The sequence below is a fragment of the Scyliorhinus torazame genome, chromosome 1, assembly GCF_047496885.1.
Source record: "Scyliorhinus torazame isolate Kashiwa2021f chromosome 1, sScyTor2.1, whole genome shotgun sequence".
In the NCBI taxonomy this organism is placed as follows: domain Eukaryota; kingdom Metazoa; phylum Chordata; class Chondrichthyes; order Carcharhiniformes; family Scyliorhinidae; genus Scyliorhinus; species Scyliorhinus torazame.
The window spans coordinates 244053550-244080063 of NC_092707.1; the positions used below are offsets into that span (position 1 = coordinate 244053550).

General features: G+C 51.2%; 1 protein-coding gene across 3 annotated transcripts in view; it reads left to right on the top strand.

Annotated features, from left to right (window-relative positions):
* LOC140420007 (ribosome-binding protein 1-like) overlaps positions 1-26514 on the top strand; it is a 195039-nt gene that overhangs the window by 163800 nt on the left and 4725 nt on the right. For 2 of the 3 annotated variants that reach the window (XM_072504038.1, XM_072504042.1), the window contains 5 exons: positions 4045-4128; positions 7784-7876; positions 8209-8283; positions 11179-11277; positions 25497-25640. In XM_072504038.1, the coding sequence (XP_072360139.1) occupies positions 4045-4128; positions 7784-7876; positions 8209-8283; positions 11179-11277; positions 25497-25640 (495 nt within the window). The remainder of the gene's footprint in view (positions 1-4044; positions 4129-7783; positions 7877-8208; positions 8284-11178; positions 11278-25496; positions 25641-26514) is intronic. The other variant, XM_072504044.1, reaches the window with a different exon arrangement.

Consider the following 26514-nt stretch of genomic DNA (forward strand, 5'->3'; position numbering starts at 1 on the left):
ACGGCCTCAGGGCATTACCTGAGGCCCTCTCCCGATGCTCTGCTCCGATGGGCTGAGTTCCTGACGGCGTGGAACATTTATCATATTTACTTTCGTGAACCCGGCTTGAGTCCAGCGCCACCACAGTAGGGTGAGAGCCATTCCGTGGGCAGGGGGGGGGGGCTTTGGCGGGGCTTGGGGGGACTGGTGGGGGTTGGTCCGGGGGTGGCGAGCCTGGTCAAAGTGGGGCAGCTTTTGGCAGGCTGGATCCGCACGCCATGTTGAACGGTGCACATGCGCGGCCACGAACCCGGCAATTCTCCGGCCCTATCTGCAGGTAAAGCCAGGGGCTTTACGCTGTGTGCATACTAGCCCCCCACCAAACAGAGGATCGGTGCAGCTGTTGCGCCATTTTTTCGGGCGTAAAACACCACAGTTCCCACGACGGTGTCAGCATTTAGCCTCAAAATCAGAGAATCCAGCCCATGGATTTTTGTGACAGCTCACAGTTACAATAATCTTCAGGAATCGGAAAAAAGACTAAATTACTGAAATTCTTAAACTAAATTGGAACTACTGGAAACACGCAGCAGATCAATTATCAGAGGCATCAATTCCTCACATTAAAAATCACAACTTGTTTGACGTTCTGCACATTTGCTGCCGGTCTGAGGGGCGGTTTCACCATTTGAGTTTTTTAGTTAAATAATGAATCTTTGCTTTTGTTTAAATGCACATTCCAGTAAATGGCTCGAGTGTTTTCCTGAAGGAACCTTCTGGACAGTTTTAATTTAAAATCGAGTAAAGGGAAAAAAGTACTTCAAACCCAAGCTTTATTGCCCAGTTTTGATTGTTCCACCATTGGTAGCTGTACCTACAGCTGATCCGAAACTCTGATGTGCCTTCCAAAAACCTCTCCGCCCCTCCTTCTTTGAGTTGCTTCCTAAAATCAAACCTTTGGCCACCTGTCCTAACATCATCATCTTTGGCTCAGTATCAGTTTTTCTCCAGTTTACTTTCTGGTAAAGAACTGTGAGACAGTTTACCTTTTTTTAATAAATTTAAAGTACCCAATTATTTTTTTTCCAATTAAGGGGCAATTTAGCGTGGCCAGTCCACCCACCCTGCGCATCGTTGGGTTGTGGGGGTGAAACCCACACAGACACAGGAGGAATGTGCAAACTCCACACTGACAGTGATCCGGGGCCGGGATCAAACCTGGGTCCTTAGCGCCGTAGGCAGCCGTGCTAGCCACTGTGCCACCGTACCGCCCCTTAGAGACACTTTACCTGAAAGGCAAATTGTTATTTATTCCCTGGCCCGGAGCTCCACCGTTAATGACAGTCACGGAGTTGAAGGTAAAAACATGTGACGGTAAAATGTGGGTGTTTCCGCTCCAGCAGAATTCTAACAGTGCAGAAGGAAGCCATTCGGCCCATCAGTTCTGCTCCGACCTCTGGAAGAGTACCATATCTCAGCCCACTCCCCTGCCCTATCCCTGCAGTTGGCAGGGAGATGCTGAGTGTTATTCTAGGGTGAAAACCCCACTGGGGAACATGTTTGTAGATCCTTGCCATCCGTTAATACCTCGTCCAAGTACCTGCTCCTCATAACCAAGCTCATAACCAGGGGGAGTGCCAGGCTAACACCCTGCCCAGTCCCGACCACCCGGGGGTCTCTAATGATTTGCGAGACCCCCGAGGTGCCATTGCACCTGGTCCATGTTTGTGGAAACTAGTACTAAACGGCACCCTGGCAAGACCTCGTAGGCACGGCCATTGACTCCCAGGCGTTGGTGAAAGTGGCATCCGGTTATTTAAATGAGCCCATTGGCTCATTTAAATGTGCTGATCTGGATTATATCAGCGAGGATGGGATCCATATTCCGGCGGGCAGAGCAGAGCGGAATCCACCTGATGTGTTGGGTGCTCTGGATCCGTGGAACACATACAGGCCACCAACACTTAAAATAGTGCAACACTATTTAATTAAGTTAGAAACTGTTGAACATACTTTCACTGTGGGTTAACACGATGTCAGATTAAACTAAAGACCTATGCCTGTCTTAACCAGTCTATGCACTCAGCACATGGTGAGGATCTGTGCTGTAAGCTCTGTCCTTCTGAGAGGCTGCATCCCGAATGAGCGGGAACTCTGATGCCCTCTGTCTATATAGTGTGTGTGCTCTAACTGGTGATTGGCTGCGGTGTTGTGTGTGCTGATTGGTCCCGCTGTGTGTCCATCAGTGTGTGTGTCTGCACCATGATATACTGGTGTATATTATGACACACCCCAGGAGTGACATTGCCGAGCTTGACCCTTGCCTGGCCTGACTGCCGTCCCTGTGTGTTTCTCGCAAGGTTATTGTGTCGTAATCAGCTGACCTAGCACAGACCAAGAGGATTTAGGGTTTCTCCCAGTCAATTCAAACATTCATGATAACAATCTAAATCCCATATACTCACCTTTGTTCCCGATTTTCATTTCATTTCATTTCATTTTCATATCCTCTGGTATCCTTAACAAAAATCATTGATATTAGTATTAAAAAGTTACAAGTGATGCTGGCCCTGCAGCCATTTGAGGGAGCGTTTTCCAGAATTCCAGCAACTGTGGGTGAATTAGGACATAAATGACATCTGCTCATTGGTCTATGTACAGTGTGGTGTGCAGTCAACAGGCCCAGGATATGCTGCCGCTGTAGCCAGTGTGTATGGGCACTAATGAGTGAACTCTGTTCCCTGGTCATAGAATATCATAGAATTTACAGTGCAGAAGGAGGCCATTCGGCCCATCGAGTCTGCACCGGCTCTTGGAAAGAGCACCCTACCCAAGGTCCACACCTCCACCCTATCCCCATAACCCAGTAACCCCACCCTACACTAAGGGCAATTTTGGACACTATGGGCAATTTAGCATGGCCAATCCACCTAACCCGCACATCTTTGGACTGTGGGAGGAAACCGGAGCACCCGGAGGAAACCCACGCACACACGGGGAGGATGTGCAGACTCCGCACAGACAGTGACCAAAGCCGGAATCGAACCTGGGACCCTGGAGCTGTGAAGCATTTGTGCTATCCACAATGCTACCGTGGTCATGAATACATTTAAACCAGCATCAAAAGAAAGGCTTGCATTTGCAGAGTGTCTTTCACAACCTCAGGGAATCCCAAAGAGCTTTATAGCCAATGAGGTATTTCTTTTGTAGTTTGGTCATTGTTGTTAATATAGGGAACCTGTTGGCAATTTGTGCGCAACACTCTCACAAAAGCAGTGTGATAATGATCAGTTAATCGTTTTTTGTGATGTTGGTTGAGGAATAAATATTGCCCAGGGCACCGGGGAGAACTCCCTTACTTTTCTTCAAAGTAGTGTGATGGGATCTTCTGTGTTCACCTGAAAAGACTCATGAGGCTTTAGTTTAATGTCTCATCCAAAAGACCTCACCTTTGACAGTGCAGAACATCCTCTACTGCACTGGACTGTCAGACTAGATTTTGTGACTAAGTGCTTCATTTTCCCACCCCTGCGGGGATGGGGTTGGAAGCAGCAGACCAGGAGGATTGAGGGGATCTGCATCAGGATGGTTGCCTGACACAGTTATGTTTCCAGGGGCCTTCCTGGGGTTACAGGGAAGAATGTGAACAGCCCGATCAAGGAGGCGGGCATCCAATTACACCACTTTCCATTGGAGCGCTCTGACATCTGTAGCCACACTTATGTTCAACAATTTTTTTTGAAGTCTTCAGAGAGCATCTCTACTGTGTGGAGTTTGTACTTTCTCCCCGTGTCTGCGTGGGTTTCCTCCGGGTGCTCTGGTTTCCTCCCACAGTCCAAAGATGTGCGGGTTAGGTGGATTAGTCATGTTAAATTGCCCTTAGTGTCCAAAGGTTAGGTGGAGTTATGGGGCTAGGGTGGGGGGAGTGGGACTCGTTAGGGTGCTCTTTCAGAGGGCCAGTATACACTTGATGGGCTGAATGGCCTCCTTCTGCACTGTAGGGATTCTATGATTAGATTGTGATAAATTGAAGGTTGTGGCTTGTGCTTTCTCCTTCCTTTGCAGTTGAGTGAGCTACTAACAGAATCACAAAGCCAGCTCGAAACAGCCAATAAAGAGGTACAGAAGTACAGTGAGGAACTTTCACAGGTGAGGATAATTCATTTTGTAACATTGATCTCTTTCACTTATTTAAGTCTTTAAATTTACAACCTGCACTTAAAAACTCACCTACAGTCATTTAAAAGTCAGCTAAAGGATGCTCCAATCAAAATAAAATGGTTCTAACTTCTGGGGAGAGATTCTCCGACCCCCCGCCGGGTCGGAGAATCGCCGGGGGCTGGCGTGAATCCCGCCCCCGCCAGTTGCCGAATTCTCCGGCACTGGATATTCGGCGGGGGCGGGAATCGCGCCGCGCCGATTGGCGCCCCCCCCCCCCGCCCCGATTCTCCGGCCCGGATGGGCCGAAGTCCCGCTGCTAAAATGCCTGTCCCGCCGGCGTGGATTAAACCACCCACCTTACCGGTGGCGCCGGGCTCCGGGGTCCTGGGGGGGGGGGGCACAGGGCGATCTGGCCCCGGGGGGTGCCCCCACGGTGGCCTGGCCTGCGATCAGGGCCCACCGATCCGCGGGCGGGCCTGTGCCATGGGGGCACTCTTTTCCTTCCGCCTTCGCCAACGTCTCCACCATGGCGGAGGTGGAAGAGACTCCCTCCACTACGCATGCGCGGGAATGCCGTCAGCGGCCGCTAACGCTCCCGCGCATGCGCCGCCCGGAGATGTCATTTCCGCGCCAGCTGGCGGGGCACCAAAGGCCTTTTCCGCCAGCTGGCGGGGCGGAAATTCGTCCGGCGCGGGCCTAGCCCCTTAAGGTTGGGGCTCGGCCCCCCAAGATGCGGAGCATTCCGCACCTTTGGGGCGGCGCGATGCCAGACTGATTTGCGCCGTTTTGGGCGCCAGTCGGCGGACATCGCGCCGATACCGGAGAATTTCGCCCCTGATCTTAACTTGAGCTGACTTGCATAGCCTGGTAATAGGCAAGTTAAACAGGGAAATGGGAGCATTTCTGCTCCACAGTCTGACCATCTCCCAGAAGGTGGTGTATTCCGGGTCTGAAAGTTTTGAAGGCATTTCAATAATGAAACTGTGCACAACTTGACTCTCTGGTAACATGGTTTTCGTTCTTCTGTAGACCCCTACACTATTAACTGTCCTCATGCACCTTATAGTGGGGCTGGGGCAGGTTCTGCTTTAAACACTGCCCAAATTCACATTTTAAAATCTAACCACTCCTTCTTTCGAAAGAAGATGCCTTCGATCACTCGCTGGGACACAGAAATAATGGGTGTTCATCAGTTATGCAGTTCGACCAGAGAGAGAGGGAAGCCATTACCTGGAGTGGTGTGGATCCTATGCTTTGTGAAATGAGATGAAAGGGCAATTATCGGGAAGCTTACGATTTTCTATGTATAGAAATGTATAGGGGGAACAATATTTTTTGCAGGAGAAGTGTGATTGCTTTTAGTGGAGCTTGATCGGACAGAGAATTTAAATTTGGGTTTTGCATAATTTGATTGGTTAGTTTCTACTTTTGTTACTCACCAATCAGAAAGGAGAAAAAAAGAGCAACCAAGAAAAGTTGACAAACTCCGTAGTCACAGTGAGAATGCAGTTGTAAAACCACAACTTTTATCTAAGAAGGACATGACTAATATTTTAAGAAGCAACTGATCAATTATTAAATGAAGAAGGGGTATAAATTTAAGGGAACTCCAAGATTATCTAATGGGATTCCGGATTTGTTACTCTGTCCATCTCACAGATCATTCCCTCTTCTGCCTTTCTCTCTGGAATTGGATCAGTTCTTCATAAAAATTCATAGAATTTACAGTGCAGAAGGAGGCCATTCGGCCCATCGAGTCTGCACCGGCTCTTGGAAAGAGCACCCTACCCAAGCCCACACCACCCTATCCCCATAACCCAGTAAACCAGTAACCCCACTCAACCAATACTAAGGGCAATTTTGGACACTAAGGGCAATTTAACATGGCCAATCCACCTAACCTGCACATCTTTGGACTGTGGGAGGAAACCGGAGCACCCGGAGGAAACCCACGCACACACGGGGAGAACGTGCAGACTCCGCACAGACAGTGACCCAGCCGGGAATCGAACCTGGGACCCTGGAGCTGTGAAGCAATTGCGCTAACCGCTATGCTACCGTGCTGCCCACAATTCTTGCAGGGGTTGTAGTTCAGAATGTTGGCAACCTTAAAGTACATTGCCCAATGCAGAGTTCTTCCAGTGAGTCTAAGTAGGCAATTCAGCCACAGAGACTCTTTCTTCTTTTCCCCTTCCCCCGGGGTGCTGAAATCAATTGAAACAAACCAGAGAGCACCCCTTTTGTCCGCCCTGTCTGCAACTCGTACCCAGGTACCATTTTAAATGCCAGGCTGTCAAACAACAAAAACAAAACTTGCATTTGCATAGTACCTTGAATGTAGTAAAACATCTGTCAGGTTTTTGCTCCTTAGTCACTTTTGTCCACTCGTGAGTGAAGCTCTTTATTGAACTTCAAAAACAGACACTGTCAGCATCCATCGCCCTCATCCCGCACCCAATCACTACACAAATATTTGTCTTATTCCCTTTTTTGATTTTGCTTTGAAGGGTTTCTAGATTACAAGGGGGACTAACAGAATTAATTGAGACAAACTATTAATTCTGTAAATGCAGGGAACATGTTAAAAACAATGCCAATTAAAGGAGAAAGCAGGTAGCAACCTTGGAGCAAGGCTGAAAACATTGTGCCCGAGATAAAATTCCCTCGATCGAATTGTGGAATCAGAAAGAAAGGACATACATTTACCAAACTTTGTTCATGATCTCGAGACATTCCAAAGGACCTTGTCGCCAATGAAGTATTTAGTCACTGTTGTGCTGTAGGGACAGGGAGTAGCCAAGTTACACACAGCAAGGTCCTCCAAACAAAGCTGTGACCTTGGCAGATAATCTGTTCTTCGTGTTGTTGGTCGAGGAATAGAAGAACTTCCTACTCTTAGACCCAGTACCATAGATCTTTAACCTATCTACAAGGGCATATGTGGCCTCGATTTAATGTTTCGTCTGAACGATGGAACCTCTGACAGTGCAGCACTCCCTTTGGCATTGGTAACTTTCACCTAGATTACATGTGTTCGAGCCTTAATCCCACAACCTTCAGACTCGGGTGCAACCTATGCAACCAGGTCTGACACTCATTAAATTATCAGATGATATCCCTAAATCCTGGTGATAGTCATTCAGTAAAGTAATATAAATGAGTTCAAGAGACTGTGGAGGAGAAATTCAATTCAAACTGCCCGTTTTCCACTTAAAAACTGTGTAACCAGGATTTGAGGGGGAGGGATGGCATTGTTGGTAGGCGTTGCCCTCAGTAGCCCCATTTTATTCCCAAGGCCCAAGGTCCATCTGATACCCTATTCTAAATTTGTCAGGTCCTGATTGCCGAGGTTCATTAATGATGCCTGTTTGGCATGTGTAGCCCTCAACTTCTTCCCTTTGTAAAGGTGTGTTTCTGGAGAGCGAAGGGATATAGTCAGAGGCTGGGATTGATCTGTCAGGGTTGGTTGGGCTTACTTAAGAACAGCCCTTGTTTCTCCTTAAGCCTTTGCTTGTATTTGATTGGGAAAATACACTCAACTTATTTTGTGCTGTATTTTGTTATGGGCAGGAAGGAGGGGTGTTCTTTATTCAAGGGGTGTACTTTTGTACATTATAAGTGCGTTTTAATTTCCCTATTCTAGGTGAGGCAGCACCTGTGTGAAATGGAGACCCATATGCGTGATGGAGAGTTGATTGAGTCACTGACTGATCAAGTTGAGCAGGAGCCTGCCAAGGTTTGGGTAGTGAGGCACTCATGCATGGTTGCAAAGAGCACATGGGGTCTTTAAAGTTCATCACTAACACCGTACGCTTCTTTAACACTGCTGTATTGTGTATGTCCATACTCTGTGGTAGCCCTCCATGCACAGCCAAAGTTTTAATTTGCGTCCATGTGTCTAATGTTTGTTTGCGCAACATCTCCCCTACTGAAAATAACCATTTTCATTGCCTAAACCTCAATCATTTATTCCACCTCCAATTTTCAATCTCTGAGTTGACTGCCTATGATTCTGCACCTCTGACTTCTGTGGTAAATAATTCCACTCTTCTGTATTTTTTGGTGCAGCTTAAAACCCAGTTGGAAGAAACTGTGATCAATGAGCTGACACAGAGACAGAAGCTGGCTGAAGAATTTGAAAAGGTGATGAGTTTTTAAAAAAAACAAAACTCTGACAATATTTTATTAGTTTATTTCTCCCCTGGTAAATTATTTCCTGTTGTCGGCCTACCTGGTTGAGACATCTCTGCTGGAGAGGGGATGCGGCGAATGGGGTGGGGGCAATGGGGGTGGGGGCAGCCGAGCTATGTGGGTGTTTGGGAGGGGGGGGGGAGTTTACGAGAGGTATGCCTGCACTGTGACTTTCTACAACACTCTTCTGCCTGGTCAGCAAAAGATTTTAGGGACCTTTGACTCCCTTGTTTCCTCCTCCTGATGAAGGGTCATCATGGCTTTATCTTGACTAGACTTGATTAGATCTGGCGATCATTGAAGCTGGAATCAAGCTTAATATTCACCCCTCAGATTGTGGGCAGATACTGTAGTGCTCATATCTTCTTGAAGAAACGACACTCTATTTCTCAAGAATCAGTCAGGTCCTCACCTGGAGCAGTACAATGGTTGTGCGTCAGGATATGGACATCCTACTCAATTAATCATGAGTTTAGTTTGTGCATGTTGGCATCGGAAGAAATCAACAATAGCATGCATTTACACAGTGCTTTAAAAAAAAATTTTAGAGTACCCAGTTCTTTTTTTCCAATTAAGGGGCAATTTAGCATGGCCAATCCACCTATCCTGCACACCTTTTTGGGTTGTTGGGTTGAGACCCAGGCAGACGTGGGGAGAATGTGCAAATTCCACATGGGCAGTGACCGTGGTCCAAGCTCGAACCTATGTCCTCGGCGCCATAAGGCAGCAGTGCTAACCACTGCTAACCCCTTTACATAGTTCTCAATGTCCATCACCAAGAATGGTTCGCTAACACGACTGCTGACTGAGCTGACTAGGTCCTGAAGGACATATCAGCCAGACAGGGCCTGTGACAAAATGTAAGAGAACTAGCATGAGGGAATAACCTGACCTCAGCCTCACCTGTCGCAGATGACCGTATTGGTAGGAGTGACCACTGCACAGACATGTGGCGACAAAGTTCCATCTTCACACTGAGGGCGGTGTGTAGCACTACCACTGTGCTAAATGGGATAGATTCAGAACAGATCTAGTCCAGTCCTGAATAGGGGTGAACAATTTAGCAACTAACAGGAGGGGGAGGCTCCACAAATAACTCCAACCTGGGTGCGGCACGGTGGCGCAGTGTTTAGCACTGCTGCTTCACGGAGCCGAGGACCCGGGCTCGATCCCAGCTCTGGGTCGCTGTTCGTGTGGAGTTTGCACATTCTCCTCGTGTCTGTGTGGGTTTCGCCCCCACAACCCAAAGATGTGCAGGGTAGATGGATTGGCCACACTAAATTGCCCCTTAATTGGAAAAAAAGAATTGGGCACTTTAAATTTTAAAAAGAAATAACCCCAACCTCAATGATAGGGGTGCCCAGCACATTGAAGCATTGGCAGCTGTCTTCAGCGAAAAGTGCTGAGAAGGTAACCCATCTCAACCTTCTCCTAAGGGTTCCAACATCACAGATGCCAATTTGATCTATTCAAAGTGTTATCAAGTAAGGTTTGAATGCACTGGATACAGCAAAAGCAATGGTCCCTGACAACATCCTCGCTGTGCTTCAGAATTAGCCATGCTCCTAGCTAAGCTGTTCCAGTGCAGCACCTACTCAAAATAGTACATTTCTCTGATATCTCCTGTCCACAAAAAGCTGGACACATCCAATCTGGACAATTACAATTAGTTTACTCTCGATCATCAATGAAGTAATGGAAGCTGTCGTCAACAACTTGTCAAACAGCACTTAATCCGCAATAACCAGCTCACTGTTGCTCAGTTTTGGGGTTCCTCCAGGGCCATGGCTCTAGACCTCTTGATTCAAACAGAACAAAACAGCTGAATTCAAGAGGTGAGGTGAGGTGAGAGTTACTGTCTTTCATATCAAGGTGGCATTTGACTAAGTGCTGCATCAAGGAGATCTAGCAAAATTTGAGTCAATGGGAATCGGAGGAGTTGGAAAACTTTCCACTGGCTCGAGTCATATGTGGTTCAAAGGAAGATGGTTGTGGTTGTTGGAAGCCAATCATGTCAGCCCAAGGATATTTCTGCAGGAGTTCCTCAGGGTGGTGTCCTAGGCCCAACCATCTTCAGCTGCTTCAATGACTCTCCATCCATCATGAGGTTAGAAGTGTTTGCTAATCATTGTATAGTGGTCAGTGCCATAGAATCCCTACAGTGTAGAAGGAGGCCATTTGGCCCATTGAATCTGCACCAATCCTCTGAAAGAACAACCACCCAGGTCCACTCCCCTGTCCTATCCCTGTAACGCCACCTAATCTGCCGTTTGATACTGCTGTGATACTGAAGCAGTCCATGTACAAATGCAGAAAGACCTGGACAACATTCAGCTTTGGGCTGATTAGTGGCAAATAACACACAAGTGCCACAAAATGACAACAAGGGCGAAACCATCACCCCTGATGTTCGATATCCATTACCCTGCTGGGGTCCCCCACCATCAACATCCTGGGGTTTACCATTGACCAGATGTTTAACTGGAGTCTGGACCAACCATATAAATACTGTGGCTGCAAGAGCAGGTTAGAGGTTGGGAAACACGCAACGAGTAACTCACTTCCTGACTCCCCAAACACTTTCCCCACCTAAAAGGCACAAGTCTCCCCACTTGCCTGGATGTGTGTAGCTCCACCAAGAAACTGAATGCCATCCAGCAGCCACTTGATTAGTAGCCTCTGTAAATCTCTGGTGCTGAACTGTACTATCCCCCGATGTGGGACAGATGATTTCCATACCATGTGTTATGTAATGTGCTTCAAAAAAATTATCTGATGCGTTCACTTGTGTGCTGCATATCTTATATCAGTGATTTCTAACTGAGCCTGTACAATTCTCTATCTTAGGCCCAGACATCAGCATTCAGTTTGCAGGAAGAGCTGGACAAGTTGAGAGCAGCTGGGGACAGTATCACCTTTGATGGAGACGACATTGTTCAACTAAAGGTAGTCTTGATGCATCGTGTAGTTTCTACTCTACATGTGTACTCTTCAATGTATTTTACTATCCCTGCAAAAAAAGAGTTACCGGTGCCACCTATTGTATATGCTGAATATATTACCTGACTTATGCTATTCAAAGGTAGGACACCTCATGACTTTAAGGTTGTTTAACCCCTCTTAAAGTTTCAGGTCATCATGATGTTGCTTTCTTTTTATTTTGCCTACTTCATGCATTTTCATATCATTTCACCCCTCCTTTCCTGAAGGCCCTAACACAGGACAATGAATCCTCCTTTCCAAATAGCACTGTGGGTGTACCTACACCTGTGGACTGCAGCGGTTCCAGAAGGCAGTTTACCACCACCTTCCCAACGGCAATGAGGGATGAGCAACAAATGCTGGCCTAGCCAGCAACACTCGCGTTCTGGTGAAAGGATAAATGAAAAAATAAATTCTAGCCATTGCAGTTCGCAATTTGAATTTTGTCTGTTCATCTCTCTGTGTGAGCTGAGGGGCTGAGATTGAACAGAGACCCAATTAAATTGAGTCTTTTATTGTCACCCTTGAGGAAGGATGTGAAGTCAAAAGATTGGAATGGCTCATTTGCTTGGGCTGAGGGACTTTAGTTACACAGAGAGACTGGAGAAGCTAGGGTTGTTCTTTTAAAACAGCAAGTCAAAAGACGATTGGATGGAGGTGCTCAAAATCATCAATGGTCTTGACAGAATAAATAAGGAAAGCTGCTTCCAGCTGCAGGCGGGTAAGTCATCAGAAGACGTCGGTTAAGCTGATTGGCAAAAAGACAAAAGTGACCCGAGAAAACATTTTGTTTGCAGTGATTTGTTGTGATCCAGAATGCACTGCCTGCAAGAGTGGTGAAAGCAGATTTTATAGTGGATTTCAAAATAGAATTGAATAAATACTAGATGTGAAACATTTATTGGACTATGGGGAGGATCAAGTGAGGCAGAATTAATTGTGTAGCTCTACCAGTGAGTCAGCATTGGCACGATGGGAAAAATGGCTTTCCTCTGTGCTGTACCACCCTACAAATGTGAAGCATCATACACAGTTACGGTGGGGTGAAGTCACCTGGTCATACCAACCGCAGAAGTTGCAGAGCGACATGAAGCACCCACTTAAAAATGACCCAGAGGTTAAAACTAAAGTGTCATGTTCAGGGCTTGCTCTGTTGCCATTTTTCCCTCTGCTATCCTGATACTATTGGCTCCTGCCAAGAGAACAGGTGCAGGAATTCCTGTAGTCCTCCAGTATCTTTGTTCAGTGTGACATGCCCAGGGAAGGCATGTCACATTCATAACTTCAAACCTGGACTGTGCTTGTATAGAAGCTTCTGGAACTGTCTTTTATTATTTTTTAAATGGACACTAAGATGGTGGCTAAGATGGCCGCCAAGTCTCAAGGGATGTTTGGAAATTTCTGCTTCAAACCTTTTGAAAAATTCATGCTTGACTAAACGTGGATGAGGCCTGCCCCTTGATTGGCACACGCGGACTATTTACAACTATTTGTGGAATTTGCATCTGCTAATTGTTTGAGTAACCTGAAACTCAAAATCAGTAGACCTTCAGACTCCCTGGCATAATTCAGCAACCCCATTGCACCCGGCGCAGATCTGGGCCCAGTGGGTGCATCGCGTACGAGCCCCAAATCAGGCTCCGCCGGGCACCGGGACTATCCCGAGTCACCCGCCTCGTTCACCTGGACAGCGGATTCCCCCAGTGCCCAAGACTCCCGGTCGCGCCTGGGAGACCTCGCTAGAGCACCATTTAGTACTGGTCCACACAAACATGGGCAAAGCTTAACAGTACCGGGGTGGGAGGGGGGTCTCCCAGGTCATTGGGGACCCTCATGTGGTTGGGGACCAGGCAGGGTGGAACCCTTGCACTTCTTATGGCACCTGAGCACAGACATGCCAGCCTGCCACCCTGACGGTGCCACCGACAGGTCATGGATACCCTGTTTTCCCGGATGGAAAACTACATCAACTTTGACATGGGCTAAGCCCAGAAAGATGCCCGGGCAGCAGGATTCTCCGCCATTGCCAGGATGCCCCAGGTCCAGGAGCTGATAGACTGTAGATACGTTGCCTTGCACGCACCAGACCAGCTGGGAGTGCCCTACATCAACAGGGTTCCATCCCCCGAACATCCAGCTCGTGCCCACAACATGCAGATCAGTGTGTGTACGCTGCCATTGAGTGATGCATTGAACCGCTTAAAATGTGCTTCCGATGCCTCGACCGTTCCGGTGGTGCCCTGCAGTACACCCCCTGGAAAGCCGCCCGCCTTGTGGTGATCTGCAATGTCCTCCACAGCCTGGCACAGCAGCGGGGCGACGTGCTGGAGGTGATGGATGAGGAACATGTGACCAACTCGGAGGAGGAGGAGGATGGGAATGAGGGTGATGAGGAGGCGCCGGACCAGCAGGGGCTGGATAACGATCTAGGGGAGGAACCGGAGAACCAGCCGGAGGCTGCAGGACAGACGGCAGAGGCAAGGTTCGGGCAAGCCCTGAAGGTCAGGGAGGCCGTCATACTCGCCCGCTTCACATAGGACGTGGCCTGGTCTGTCATCACTACCTTTCCCAACCCTCCCTTTCCCCATTTCCCACTCTCCCAGGGTCTGTGTAACATCACTCCAGGGTGCTGAGACTGTGCCGGCATCAACGGGTCACTGTCGAGGGGTGGGAGGGGCATAATAACAGCAGAGAGCTGAGCACCAGTGCTCCTCAATGCCAGACTATGCGATAGTCTGACCTTTGCCTATCTGCCGAGTGCTCGCTCACACCCATCACCTGCATGTGGTGTGCCCGGTGGGGTGGGGGTAATGCCTTGAAAGAAGGGCCAAGGGTTCCGAGGTCAGCCGGTATTTCGGAAGGAAGTGACAGAGGCGTCATACCGGTTGTGGTGAAGGGTTTTTAATGTTTCACAGATGTCCAACAATGTCCCACTCCCCCGATGGTGTAGTCCCACACTCCCCTCCACCCAACTCACCCGCCCCTCAACCCCTACCTATGCCCCTCCCCCAGCACCCTCCGTGATCCTCGACTTGCTTAGCCTTCCTGGCTCTACCGCTACATCTCGGCGTCCCCAGGATGCACATCAGAGGTGGAGTCAGCCAACTGCTTACCACATCCTGTGGTCTTCGATGCCCTTGGCAGGTGTCCTCAGGGGGCTCTGAGGCCGGAGAGCCCCAACGCACTTGACGGCGGCACCACGCAGCCCTGCCCCATGTGCTGACTGCGAGTCGCGGCCTCATCAGCGGGTGGAACTCGGGGGAGTTGGTGGTCACCATCCCCACCCCATGAGATGGATCCAGGTTGGCACCCAGCACCCCCTACTCCGGTCGGTGCCCCTTGGGCCCTATGGTTCACCTTGGGACGGAGAGGCAGCTGTTTCGAGACCTGGCTGCCCCTGCATCATCTGGCTCTGGCAGCCTTGTCGATTCCCCATGGTCTGTACCATGGTGTCGACGCCCGTGGCGATGCTCCTCAGTGACTGGGCCATGCCCTGCAGTGCCTCAGCAATGACCACCTGCGACTGGAGCAAGCTCCGCAGCACCTCAGCCATTTCCACCTGAGAGCGGGACATGTCCCGCAGAACCTCATCAAGGTCAGCCTGGTACTGGATCATGTCCCCCAGGGAATCGGACATTCTGCCAAAGCCCTCAGCTATGGCCTTCACTGACTGCGCCACGCCTTGGACCCCTCTACTAATGGTGCTGACATCGTGCACCAGGCTCTCCACTGCGGTCGCTACCCTAGCAGTGTTGGCCTCGGTGCCCGCATTGCCGGTCCAAACTCCTGCACCCCTAGCCTTTGGGACTCCAATCAGCTGTAGACCTGCTTGAGTGACCCTGACATCTCCCTCTGAATGTCCCGGCCGCTGCCTAGCATCTCTATCAGTAGCCTGTTCCAGACGCTCAGCATCAGGCTGGGACCCAGCGGGTCCTGGGATCCAGCAGACGTCCGACTGCTGTCTCGTCTGGGCATTTCTGCCTCCACCTGATGTGCATCAGCAACTGTGAGGTGCTCACCAGATTGTGCCCCAGAAGCCTGACCACTAATGTTGCCCACAGAGGTGTGTGTATTGCGCTGGTGGAGGGCGGGGATGATCCTCCTCGGAACTCTTCTCCGAGGTCGTCACATCGGAGGGAGGGGATGGGGCCACCATTTGGGCCAGCGCAATCGTCTGGAGGATCTGCGGGAGAGTGGACATGTGGCCAGTGGGAGGGATGGGTCAGTCTGTATGGTAATGAGGATCCACCAGGTGGGGCTCTGTGACGTGCGTCAATTTTCGCTTTGTGACCACTCTGTCCTTGGCCACCCTAATCCTCTCTAAGGTCCGTTCCTCAAAGGTCGTGAAGATTCTTATGTCCGACATGCCTTCACCAATCTGGGTCCTCTCCTGGCGATTGTGGGAGAGCTTCTCCTGCGGAGACACAGAGAGGGCATATTTATTCACACGCGTGGTTCACAGTGATGGGGAGGGGTTGTGATGAAGAAAGGCTTGGGGGAGTTGAAGGGAGAGGAGGGAGAGGGGTGAAGGGACGGTTGGGGGGCACATGGCGGTTCGGGGGGTGGATACTCGCGTGGGGGCGGAAAGAGCTGTCGGCCACTGCCACTTCGTTCCAGGTGGCACTGGCTGCCCTCTGGGGACCTCACCCTCTGGGACCCTCGAGGGAACAGGAAATCCCTCCTGGCCTTGGGACCGGACGTCTCAGCGGCATGGCTGCAAGCTGAGTGGGGTCAGCTGTGCAAGTGCTGTTTAAGTGCTGCTCGACCTTCTTAGTGGGGGGCTGGTGAGCACGGTCCCGGCGAATCAGTTGGCGAGCCTTCATTCACAGTGTGAATCCTGTAGGGCCTCATTAATTGGACCAATTTTTAAAAAATTTTAAAAAATATTTTATTGAACCATTTGTAATTTTCACAGTTTAACATATTGACATTTCTGAAACAACCGCGCGGGTCGACGCACAAAATACCCCCTAAAATAACATCAAACAATAGACCACATACCCCACTTCTCCTATCCCCAATTACCCGTTTACTAAATTCCCTGTCCTTATTTAATATTACCATGCCTCCAATTTTTCTCCCCCCCCCTTTTTCCCTTTTCCCCCCTTACTGCTGACGTTCAGTTTTTGTTGAAGAAATCGATGAATGGCCGCCAACTCCGGGCGAATCCCTCTTTGATCCTCTTAGAGCGAACTTGATTTTCTCCAGACTGAGAAACTCTACTATATCGCTGACCCACACTACTGATTTTGGGGACTCCGAGTCCCTCCATCTCAGCAAGATCCATCTCCGGGCCACCAGGGAGGAGAAGGCCAGGATATCGGCTTCCCTCCCCCCTTTGCCCCCGGATCTTCTGACACCCCAAATATTGCTAATTCTGGACTTGGAGTTACCCTACCTTCCAGGACTTCCGACATAACATCTGCAAATCCCTGCCAGAATTCCTTCAGTTTCGGACATGCCCAAAACATATGAACATGGTTGGCCGGGCTACCCCCACACCGTCCACATCTGTCCTCCACCTCCTCGAAGAACCTACTCACCCGAGCTACCATCATGTGGGCCCTGTGGACTACCTTGGACTGAATCAAGCTAAGTCTAGCACAGGACGAGGATCCATTTGCCCTTTTCAAGGCTTTTTCCCACAGTTCAGTTTCCAGCTCCCCTCCTAGCTCCTCTTCCCACTTTCTCTTCATCTCTCTGATAGGGGCCCTTCCCACTCTAACAATTCCCTGTATATGTCCGAAACCTTCCCACCTCCAACCCCTGTTTTTGACAGCACTTTATCCTGTAGTCCCCTCAGGGGGAGGCGAGGAAAGCTGCCTCCGTACAGAGTCCCGCACTTGAAGATACCGAAACCCATTCCCACCCGGCAAATCAAACTCCTCCTCTAATGTCTCCAAGGTCGGGAAGCCCTCCTGTATGAATAGATCCCCAAACTTCTCAATCCCTGCCCGCTGCCATTCCTTAAAGCCCCTATCCAGCCCCCCCCCCCGGGACAAAGCGGTGATTGTCACAGATCGGTGACCACACTGACCCCCCCTCCAGTCTCATATGCTGCCTCCATTGCCCCCACACCCTCGGGGCTGCTACCACCACAGGACGTGTGGAGTACCGAGTCGGCGAGAATGGCAGGGGCGCCGTCAGTAAAGGCTCCAGACTCGTACCTTTGCAGGATGCTGCCTCCATCCACTCCCAGACCGACCCCTCCCTCACTACCCATTTCCTGACCATCGATATGTTGGCAGTCCAGTAATAGTTAATAAAGCTCGGGAGAGCCAATCCCCCTTCTCCGCGGGCCCGTTCCAGGAGTGTCCTCTTTACTCTCGGCGTTTTACCCGCCCATATAAACCTCGATATCGCCACATTCATACTTCTGAATAAAGCCTTTGGGACAAAAATCGGGAGAAACTGAAAAAAGAAAAGCAGCCTCGGAAGGACAGTCATCTTCACCGTCTGAACCCTCCCCGCCAGCGTCAGTGGGAGCATGTCCCACCTACTAAAATCCCTTCTCATTTGATCCACTGCTTTGCCCAAATTTAACTTGTGAAGCTGCCCCCAATCCTTTGCCACTTGAATCCCCAGATACCTAAAACACTTCCCAGCCACTTTAAAAGACAGCTCCTTCAGGCTCCTTTCCTGCTCCCGTGCCTGGATCACGAACATCTCGCTTTTTCCCATATTTAACTTATAGCCTGAAAATCGCCCAAATTTTCCTCATACCTCCATGATTTCGGTTATCCCCCCCATCGGGTCCGTGATATAAAGCAACAAATCGTCCGCATAGAGAGAGACCCTGTGCTCCACCCCCCCCCTCTCACTATACCCCTCCAGGTAGTCGCTGCTCTCAGGGCCATTGCTAAGGGTTCTATGGCCATGGCAAACAGTAATGGGGAGAGCGGGCATCCCTGCCTTGTCCCCCGACAAAGACTAAAGTATTCTGACCAAACTCGGTTAGTTCTTACATTTGCCACCGGGCCTGGTACAGTAGCCGGACCCACTCCACAAATCCCTGCCCAACCCAAACCTGCGTAAAATATCCCATAGATACTTCCACTCCACTCGGTCAAACGCCTTCTCCGCATCCATGGCAACTACCACCTCAGCCTCGTGCCCCTCCAGCTGGCATCATAATTACATTAAGAAGCCGTCTAATGTTGGATGTCAGGTGCCTGCCCTTTCCAAATCCCGTCTGATCCTCCCAAATTATGTCCGGGACACAATTCGAGTGGCCAGGACCTTTGCCAATAATTTGGCATCTACATTCAAGAGGGAGATTGGCCTGTACGATCCACATCTCTCCGGATCCTTGTCACGCTTCAGGATGAGAGAGATTGATGCCTGTGATAACGTTGTGGGGAGTACTCCCAGCTCCTTGGACTCGTTGAAAGCCTTTACCAGGAGCGGCCCCAGTAACCCAGAGAACTTCTTATAAAATTTCACTAGGAACCCATCAGGTCCCGGGGCTTTACCCGATTGCATCGCCCCCAGTCCCTCTTATCACCTCCCCAAGCCCAATCGGGCCCCCCAGGGCTTCCACCAGGTCCTCATTTACCTTCGGGAACGCTAGCCTCCCCAGGAATTGATTCATGCCCTCCTCCCCATCCGGGGGTTCCAACTCGTATAGCTCGCTATAAAATTCCCGGAACACTTCATTCACCGCCCCCGGGTCTGTCACCGTCTTCCCCCTCAAATCCTTTATCTTCCCTATTTCTCTCGCTGCCTCCTGTTTCCTCAGCTGATGTGCCAGCATCCTACTAGCCTTCTCCCCATGTTCATATATTGCCCATTTTACCCTCCTCAGCTGACCCTCCGCCTCACCTGTGAAAAGGGGCCCAAACTCCATTTGATGTCTCTGACGCTCCTTCAGGAGCTCCGCATTTGGAGACTCCGAATATCTTCTGTCCACCTGTAAGATTTCTCCTATCAACCTGTCCAGCTCCGACCCCTCAGTTTTATCCCTGTGGGCTCGAATCGAAATACATTCCCCTCTAATGACCGCTTTCAGTGCCTCCCCGACCACTCCAGCTGCAGTCGTTCCCGTGACATTGATCTTTATGTACCCCCGAATGGCCTCTCTTACTCGCTCACAGATCTCCTCATCCGCTACCAGCCCGGTGTCTAGTCTCCACTGTGGGCACTGGAACATTCCCGTGTCTGCCCGTAGGTCTATCCAGTGTGGTACATGTTCTGAGACCACAATTGCTGAGTACTCAGTGTCCTCAACCCCTGCTAACAGTGTTTTATCTAGAATGAAGAAATCTATCCTGGTGTACGCCTGATGTACATGGGAACCTCTTTTAAATCCTTTTCTGATCCTGGTTTCCTTTTAATGCCTGTCCTGCTGGCTGTTTTAAAACTACAGGCATTTGATTTTGAACTGAAACCCCCAAACCGCTGCAAGCTGCTATTTGAACTGGCTCAGGCACACCTCTTGATGCAGTGTGCTGTGAAGCATAACTCGTGATGTTATTTTGATGGACTTGGCTAGCAGCCAAACCTCTCCTTGAATTCCGGGACATTTTCTGTTTTTAACTGGGATTGGTAGAACTTTTCAGAAGATTATGAGAAGTAGCTGAGTCAGGAGCCTGTTAAATATCTCTCCCGCCGCCGCCATCCACACCTGGTTACTGCTGGCGGGTACTCGTCGCAAAGGCTTGAGGGGCGGCCTGTGGGGGGGAGGGCGGCCTGTTCCCGGGGGGGGGGGGGGGGGCCTCTGGAGTGGCCTGGTACGCGATCGGGACCAACCGATTGGCGGGCCGGCCTCTCTGTCGGCGGGCCTCCTTTCTTCCGCCGGCGAGCCTGGATCCATCTGCCATGTTTGTGCAGGTCGGCCTGGGGGAGGATGACCACCGCACATGCGTTAGTTGGCGCCGGCCCAACTGCGCATGCGCGGGACCCAAGGCCCCGCGTCTTTTCGCGTCGCCGGGTCTCTGATGCCACACTGAGGCCCCGGCCCCATAAATCGCACGACGCCCCTGCTAGCCCCACGGAGGGGGGAGAATAGGGGTCTGGGAACGGGCGCCGACGCTGGAGTAAAACACTCCGGTTTTTACTCTGGCGTCGGCACTTAGACTCCCGTTGGGAGAATCCCGCCCACTGCCTCTAACTTTCTCTTCACTAAAGTTAATCTCGATCTGCAGAATGAGCAGACAAGCGTTCCAGAGGCAGAGTGAACTGAAATCTCTTTTGTAAATTCTCACGGTGAGAACTGCAGTTTGACTCAGTGAGGCTGACGCCAGTTTGAATTGCACGGCTGGAGGAGAATCTTCTCGTGAAAACCCAGATCAGTGGAAGTGAAGGTAACTTCCCAGAGGAAGCCTTACAGCCTGAGAGTTTCTAGTTGGAGACAAACATTAGAAGATCCCAACCAATCGAATACAAGATCGCCGAATACAAAGCCTACTACCTCAGCAGCAAAGATTCATCTCAGCCCTTTTAACACTTATTTTTTAACCTTTCCTTCCCGCCCACCATGTCTTTGCCTTGTGTTTGCCTGGCTGGAGGCCGGGACGGAGTTTGGGGAATAGTTAGATTAGTATACCATTGTTCTATTATTTCCAATATATGTTTATCTCTACTTTTATAAATAAACAGTTTTTTAATGTTTTACTTACAAATCTGGTGCCTGTAAGTCATTGAAGCAGTCAAGGGTGAAAGATTTCAGGAAAGTGCACAAATTATTAGTTAATTCACTTATGTTGGGACTGCGGGGTCTATGGGGCTGGAATTGACTGTGCACTAGGCCAGAGTGTCGTAACAATAGCAACTTTGACAATAACTAGTTTTAAGTGTAGTGACCAGTGGACGGTATCAGCTGATGTCAGAGGAAGGTCATTTTTACGGTTTAAGTCAGAAAGGCCGTGACATTTATCATTAAATCCTCAGGTTAGTTAATGGACAAAGATGACGGGCGTCATCTACGAGTCCCGTAAAACGCCGGTCTCGAACGGCACACTGTTATTTTTCTGGTCCTCAGCGGGAAACGCCCTGCCGAAGCTGCACTCTATTGCATTTCATGCACTGAGGAGTTCCGCTTCCAGCTTGGTACCCCGATCCCTTGACCCCGGACCCCCCTCCCAACACCCCAATGCACCTGTTGGGAGGTCCTTGAGACCCCACACCCCATCTCATACAGGCAGGGCACCCCTGGGCCTGATTAATGGTACAGGAAAAATTCCACCTGGGCACCGTGGCACGCTCTGACAGTGCCAGCTGGGCACCCTGGCAATGTCAGGGTGGCACCTGGGTGGCACTGCCATGGTGGCAGGCTATAAGCGCCAAGGTGCCCAGGTGGCATCAGCAATACCAGGATGCCACCCTGCTCAGAGGCCAACCACCCAGGGCCTCCAATCGGCTGGGAACCCCCCACCCCCCACCCAAGTGCCGTTCTGCCTCTTCACTGTTTGTGGGGACCAGTGTTAAACGGTGCCAAGCTGGGTACTCCTCAGTGAGACCAGTAGATCCTGGCGCTGGTTAGATCTCACTTAACTATGCAAGTCTGGATTCTGCCTATTGTGGACAGGAGCCCGATCACGACGTCTTGTGAGATCTTATGGCGTAACGACCATTGGGACTCCGGAAGAGGCCTCTCGCGGGATCTACAGACTACGTCTGATTCCAGCGGGATGCGACCAGTAAATTGTGACCGTCTTGTCTTTTCATGGGGCTGACAAATGGAAACTAGTGACTAGCTTACCTGTCGGACTACATTACTGGCATACATTTTGCAGCAGCCCGGGTGTTTCCCGATGGGGTGGGGATGCCCCACAATGATGAATCCCATTGACCAGCCGTCGAAACGGAGAATCCCGACGGCGTGCTGAACCGGAAATCTGGGGCGGGATTCTCCAACCCCCTGCCGGGGGGGAATCGGCGGGGGCGGGAATCGCGCCATGCCGGTCGGGGGCCATTGGCAGTGGCCCCCCCCGGCGATTCTCTGGCCCGCGATGGGCCGAGTGGCCGGCCGGTCCCGCCAGCGTAAATGACACCAGGTCCTACCGGCGGGACCTGGTTCTGCGGGCAGCCTGCGGAGTCCTCAGGGGCGCGCGGGGGGATCTGGTCCCGGGGGGTGCCCCCATAGTGGCCTGGCCCACGATCGGGGCCCACCGATCCGTGGGCAGGCATGTTCCCATGGGGGCACTCTTTCCCTCCGCGCCGGCCAGTGTAACGATCCGCCATGACCGGCGCGGAGAAGAATCCCCCTGCGCATGCGCTGGGATGATGCCGCTGGTGCTCCCGCGCATGCGCCAACTCGCGCCGGCTGGCGGAGTCCCTTCGGCGTTGGCTGGCGCGGTGCCAACCCCGCTGGCACCGGCCTAGCCCTGAAGGTGCAGAGGATTCCGCACCTTCTGGGCGGCCTGACGCCGGAGTGGTTCAAGCCACTCTTCGGCGCCAGTACAGCCTGCCCCGCCGGTTAGGGGAGTTTCCCGCCCCTGGTGCGGCGGGAGGAAGTACCCCACCCCGATTGTTTTTGATAACTGCTTCAACTATGAGGTTTATAAGATTATTATATTTTGGGACTGTAGTTTTAAATTTAGCTGAATGAGGGGTGCGGGGATGAGGGGGCAGGGGGATTATGTAACCTGTGCTACAGCCTGGACAGTAAGCCTGACTGGTTTGATTGTTCGCAATCAAAAGAAGATTGTTTATTGAGAAGCAGGTGCAAGATATTCACGTTTGGAGACAGAGGGCAAGATTCTCCATCCTGCGCACCCGTTTTCAGGTGCGGCACGCTCCTGCCGGCAGCAGGATTCTCCATCCTGGCAGCTGGCCAATGAGGTTTTGCATTGTGGGCATCCCCACGCCATTTGGAAATGAAATCCGCGGGCGTGAGTGCACTGCTGCCAGCGGAGAATCTAGCCCGATGGCAGCAGCCTCTGAGTTTACAATACTTTGACTCTGATTCCCCCAAGACCCAGAAAGGTGCTGAAAGTACAAAGGTGTAAACAGATGAGCTGTATGTTGCCCATCTACTGTTAAGCTGAAAGGGAGTTGAGGTCAAGAATAGCTGATTAGCATTTTTACCTAGATACAACGTTAATGTGTTCCACATCACCATGGGGAAAGGGCCAAGGAATTCATTCTGGAGATCAGGGGCGAAATTCTCCCCCAACGGCGGGATGTCCGCCGACTGGCGCCAAAGCCGGCGCCAATCAGACGGGCATCGCGCCGGCCCAAAGGTGCGGAAGGCTCCGCATCTTTGGCGGCCTAGCCCCAACATTGAGGGGCTAGGCCGACGCCGGAGGGATTTCCGCCCCGCCAGCTGGCGGAAATGGCGTTTGTTTCCCCGCCAGCTGGCGCGGAAATGCGGCGCATGCGCGGGAGCGTCAGCGGCCGCTGTCAGTTTCCCAGCGCATGTGCGGGAGCGTCAGCGGCCGCTGTCAGTTTCCCGCGCATGCGCAGTGGGGAGAGTCTCTTCCGCCTCCGCCATGGTGGAGGCCGTAGCGGAGGCGGAAGGGAAAGAGTGCCCCCACGACACAGGCCCGCCCGCGGATCGGTGGGCCCCGATCGCGGGCCAGGCCACCGTGGGGGCACCCCCCGGGGTCAGATCGCCCCGCGCCCCCCCCCCCCCCCCAGGACCCCGAAGCCCGCCCATGCCGCCTGGTGCCGCCGGTAAATACCAGGGGCGTCATTCTCCGACCCCCCGCCGGGTCGGAGAATGGCCGTTGGCCGCCGTGAATCCTGCCCTCGCCCCCGCCGAAGTCTCCGCTCCCGGAGGTTGGGCGGGGGCGGGAATCGTGCCGCGCCGGTTGGCGGGACCCCCCGCTGGATTCTCCGGCCCAGATGGGCCGAAGTCCCGCCCAGGAATTGCCTGTCCCGCCAACGTAAATCAAACCTGGTATTTACCGGCGGGACCAGGCGGCGTGGGCGGGCTCCGGGGTCCTGGGGGGGGGGGTGGGGGGGCGCGGGGCGATCTGACCCCGGGGGGTGCCCCCACGGTGGCCTGGCCCGCGATCGGGGCCCACCGATCCGCGGGCGGGCCTGTGCCGTGGGGGCACTCTTTCCCTTCCGCCTCCGCTACGGCCTCCACCATGGCGGAGGCGGAAGAGACTCTCACCACTGCGCATGCGCGGGAAACTGACAGCGGCCGCTGACGCTCCCGCGCATTATCTGGGAAACTGACAGCGGCCGCTGACGCTCCCGCGCATGCGCCGCATTTCCGCGCCAGCTGGCGGGGAAACAAACGCCATTTCCGCCAGCTGGCGGGGCGGAAATCCCTCCGGCGTCGGCCTAGCCCCTCAATGTTGGGGCTAGGCTGCCAAAGATGCGGAGCCTTCCGCACCTTTGGGCCGGCGCGATGCCCGTCTGATTGGCGCCGGCTTTGGCGCCAGTCGGCGGACATCCCGCCGTTGGGGGAGAATTTCGCCCCTGTTTTGATTTACGTCGGCGGGACAGGCAATTCCTGGGCGGGACTTCGGCCCATCCGGGCCGGAGAATCCAGCGGGGGGTCCCGCCAACCGGCGCGGCCCGATTCCCGCCCGCGCCCAATCTCCGGGAGCGGAGACTTCGGCGGGGGCGGGATTCACGGCGGCCAACGGCCATTCTCCGACCCGGCGGGAGGTCGGAGAATGACGCCCCTTATTACTGGCTTCCCTACAGATCAACAAATATCACAGACAGACAGCAGCTTCTGTGTGGTCAGCTAAGGGAAAAGCTGCTTGGTTTTGTAAGCTACCACAGTCAAACATGAGAGGGAGACAGTCTCAAGTTAATGAGACTCAGCCTGCAGCCTTCTAAAGATTCCAGGAGAAGTGGCTTTATTGCTGGTGGTGGATTAAAGGAACTCTCCGAAAACTGAGGAAAGGTCACTTGAAGTTATTACTCGGTGAAACCTTCTGCACTGTAAATTCTATGAAACTGAGATATGGAAACCTATTGGAAGCTGGATGTGACTGAGGACAGTTCACTAAATGGACTGTAATATCATGGAGGGTGTATTGGACGATAAATATAAAAGGGGAACGTCACTTTCTATAAAGTATAAGTTGCCTGCAAAAGGAAAATAGCGTTCAGTCTATTTTCTTTTAGTCATTTGTGACAGTAAAAGTTTTACGATCTAACATATTGACATGTAATTCTTTCAGTTATTAACTGGAAGTTCAAATGTATTCTTAAAAGTTAATGGTCTTTATAGGGATCGTAACATAACACTGTCATCATTGTCATGTTTTTACTTACAGGAAAGACTTAACAAGGAAAAGAAGATGACCAAGGACTTGGGCCAAGCAGCTGCAAAGCTACAGCAGATGCTAAAGGCTACCCAGGAACAACTTAACAAGGAAAAGGAAACTGTTGAGAAGCTACAAGCACAGCGAAAGGAGAAGGTACAATAACAAAAAGTTGATAACAAACAGTCATCTGCAATTTTTAAAAATATAATCTTTATTAGTGTCACAAGTAGACTTACGTTAAAACTGCCAAGAAGTTACTGTGAAAAGCCCCTCGTCGCCACATTCCGGCACCTGTTCGGGTACACAGAGGAAGATTTCAGAATGTCCAATTCACCTAACAAGCACGTCTTTCGAGACTTGTGGGAGGAAATCGGAACACCCGGAGGAAACCCACACAGACACAGGGAGAACATGCAGACTCCACACAGACAGTGACCCAAGCCGGAATCGAACCCGGGTCCCTGGCACTTTAGTTACTGATGATGTTTTGTGAGAAGGTTTGTTCCCCCTCCATATGTGTATACCTCTCTCCCTCTCTTTCTTGCGTGCTCCACCTCCCATTCATCTAGATCCTTTCGATAGGCCATGCCTCCTGCAAACTTTGAATTTATTTAAAAACATGTATCTCCCCCTCTGCCTCTCTTTCTTGTGTGTGTATTCTCTTCTGTTTGACGTATCTTAAATAGTACTCACAATACTGAAACAGCCCATTTTATCCAGGTCCATGGTGGTGTTTGTGCTCCACACCAGTCTCCTCCCACCTTTATCTAACTCTGATCCATTCCAGTTAACACATCTCTTTAATGTAAACCTGCATATTCATTCTCTCTCTCTCTCTCTCTTTCAAGCACGCATTTTCTCTTTCAGAAATGAAAAGGTGGCAACCACGAATAACCCCGAGATTGTGTTTTCACAACCACTGAACTAAACCCTCAACATTTAAAAAAAAAAAAAAATTTTTTTTTATTCTCCTTTTTCACATTTTTCTCCCACATTTACATCCATCAACAATAAACAATAATCAGCA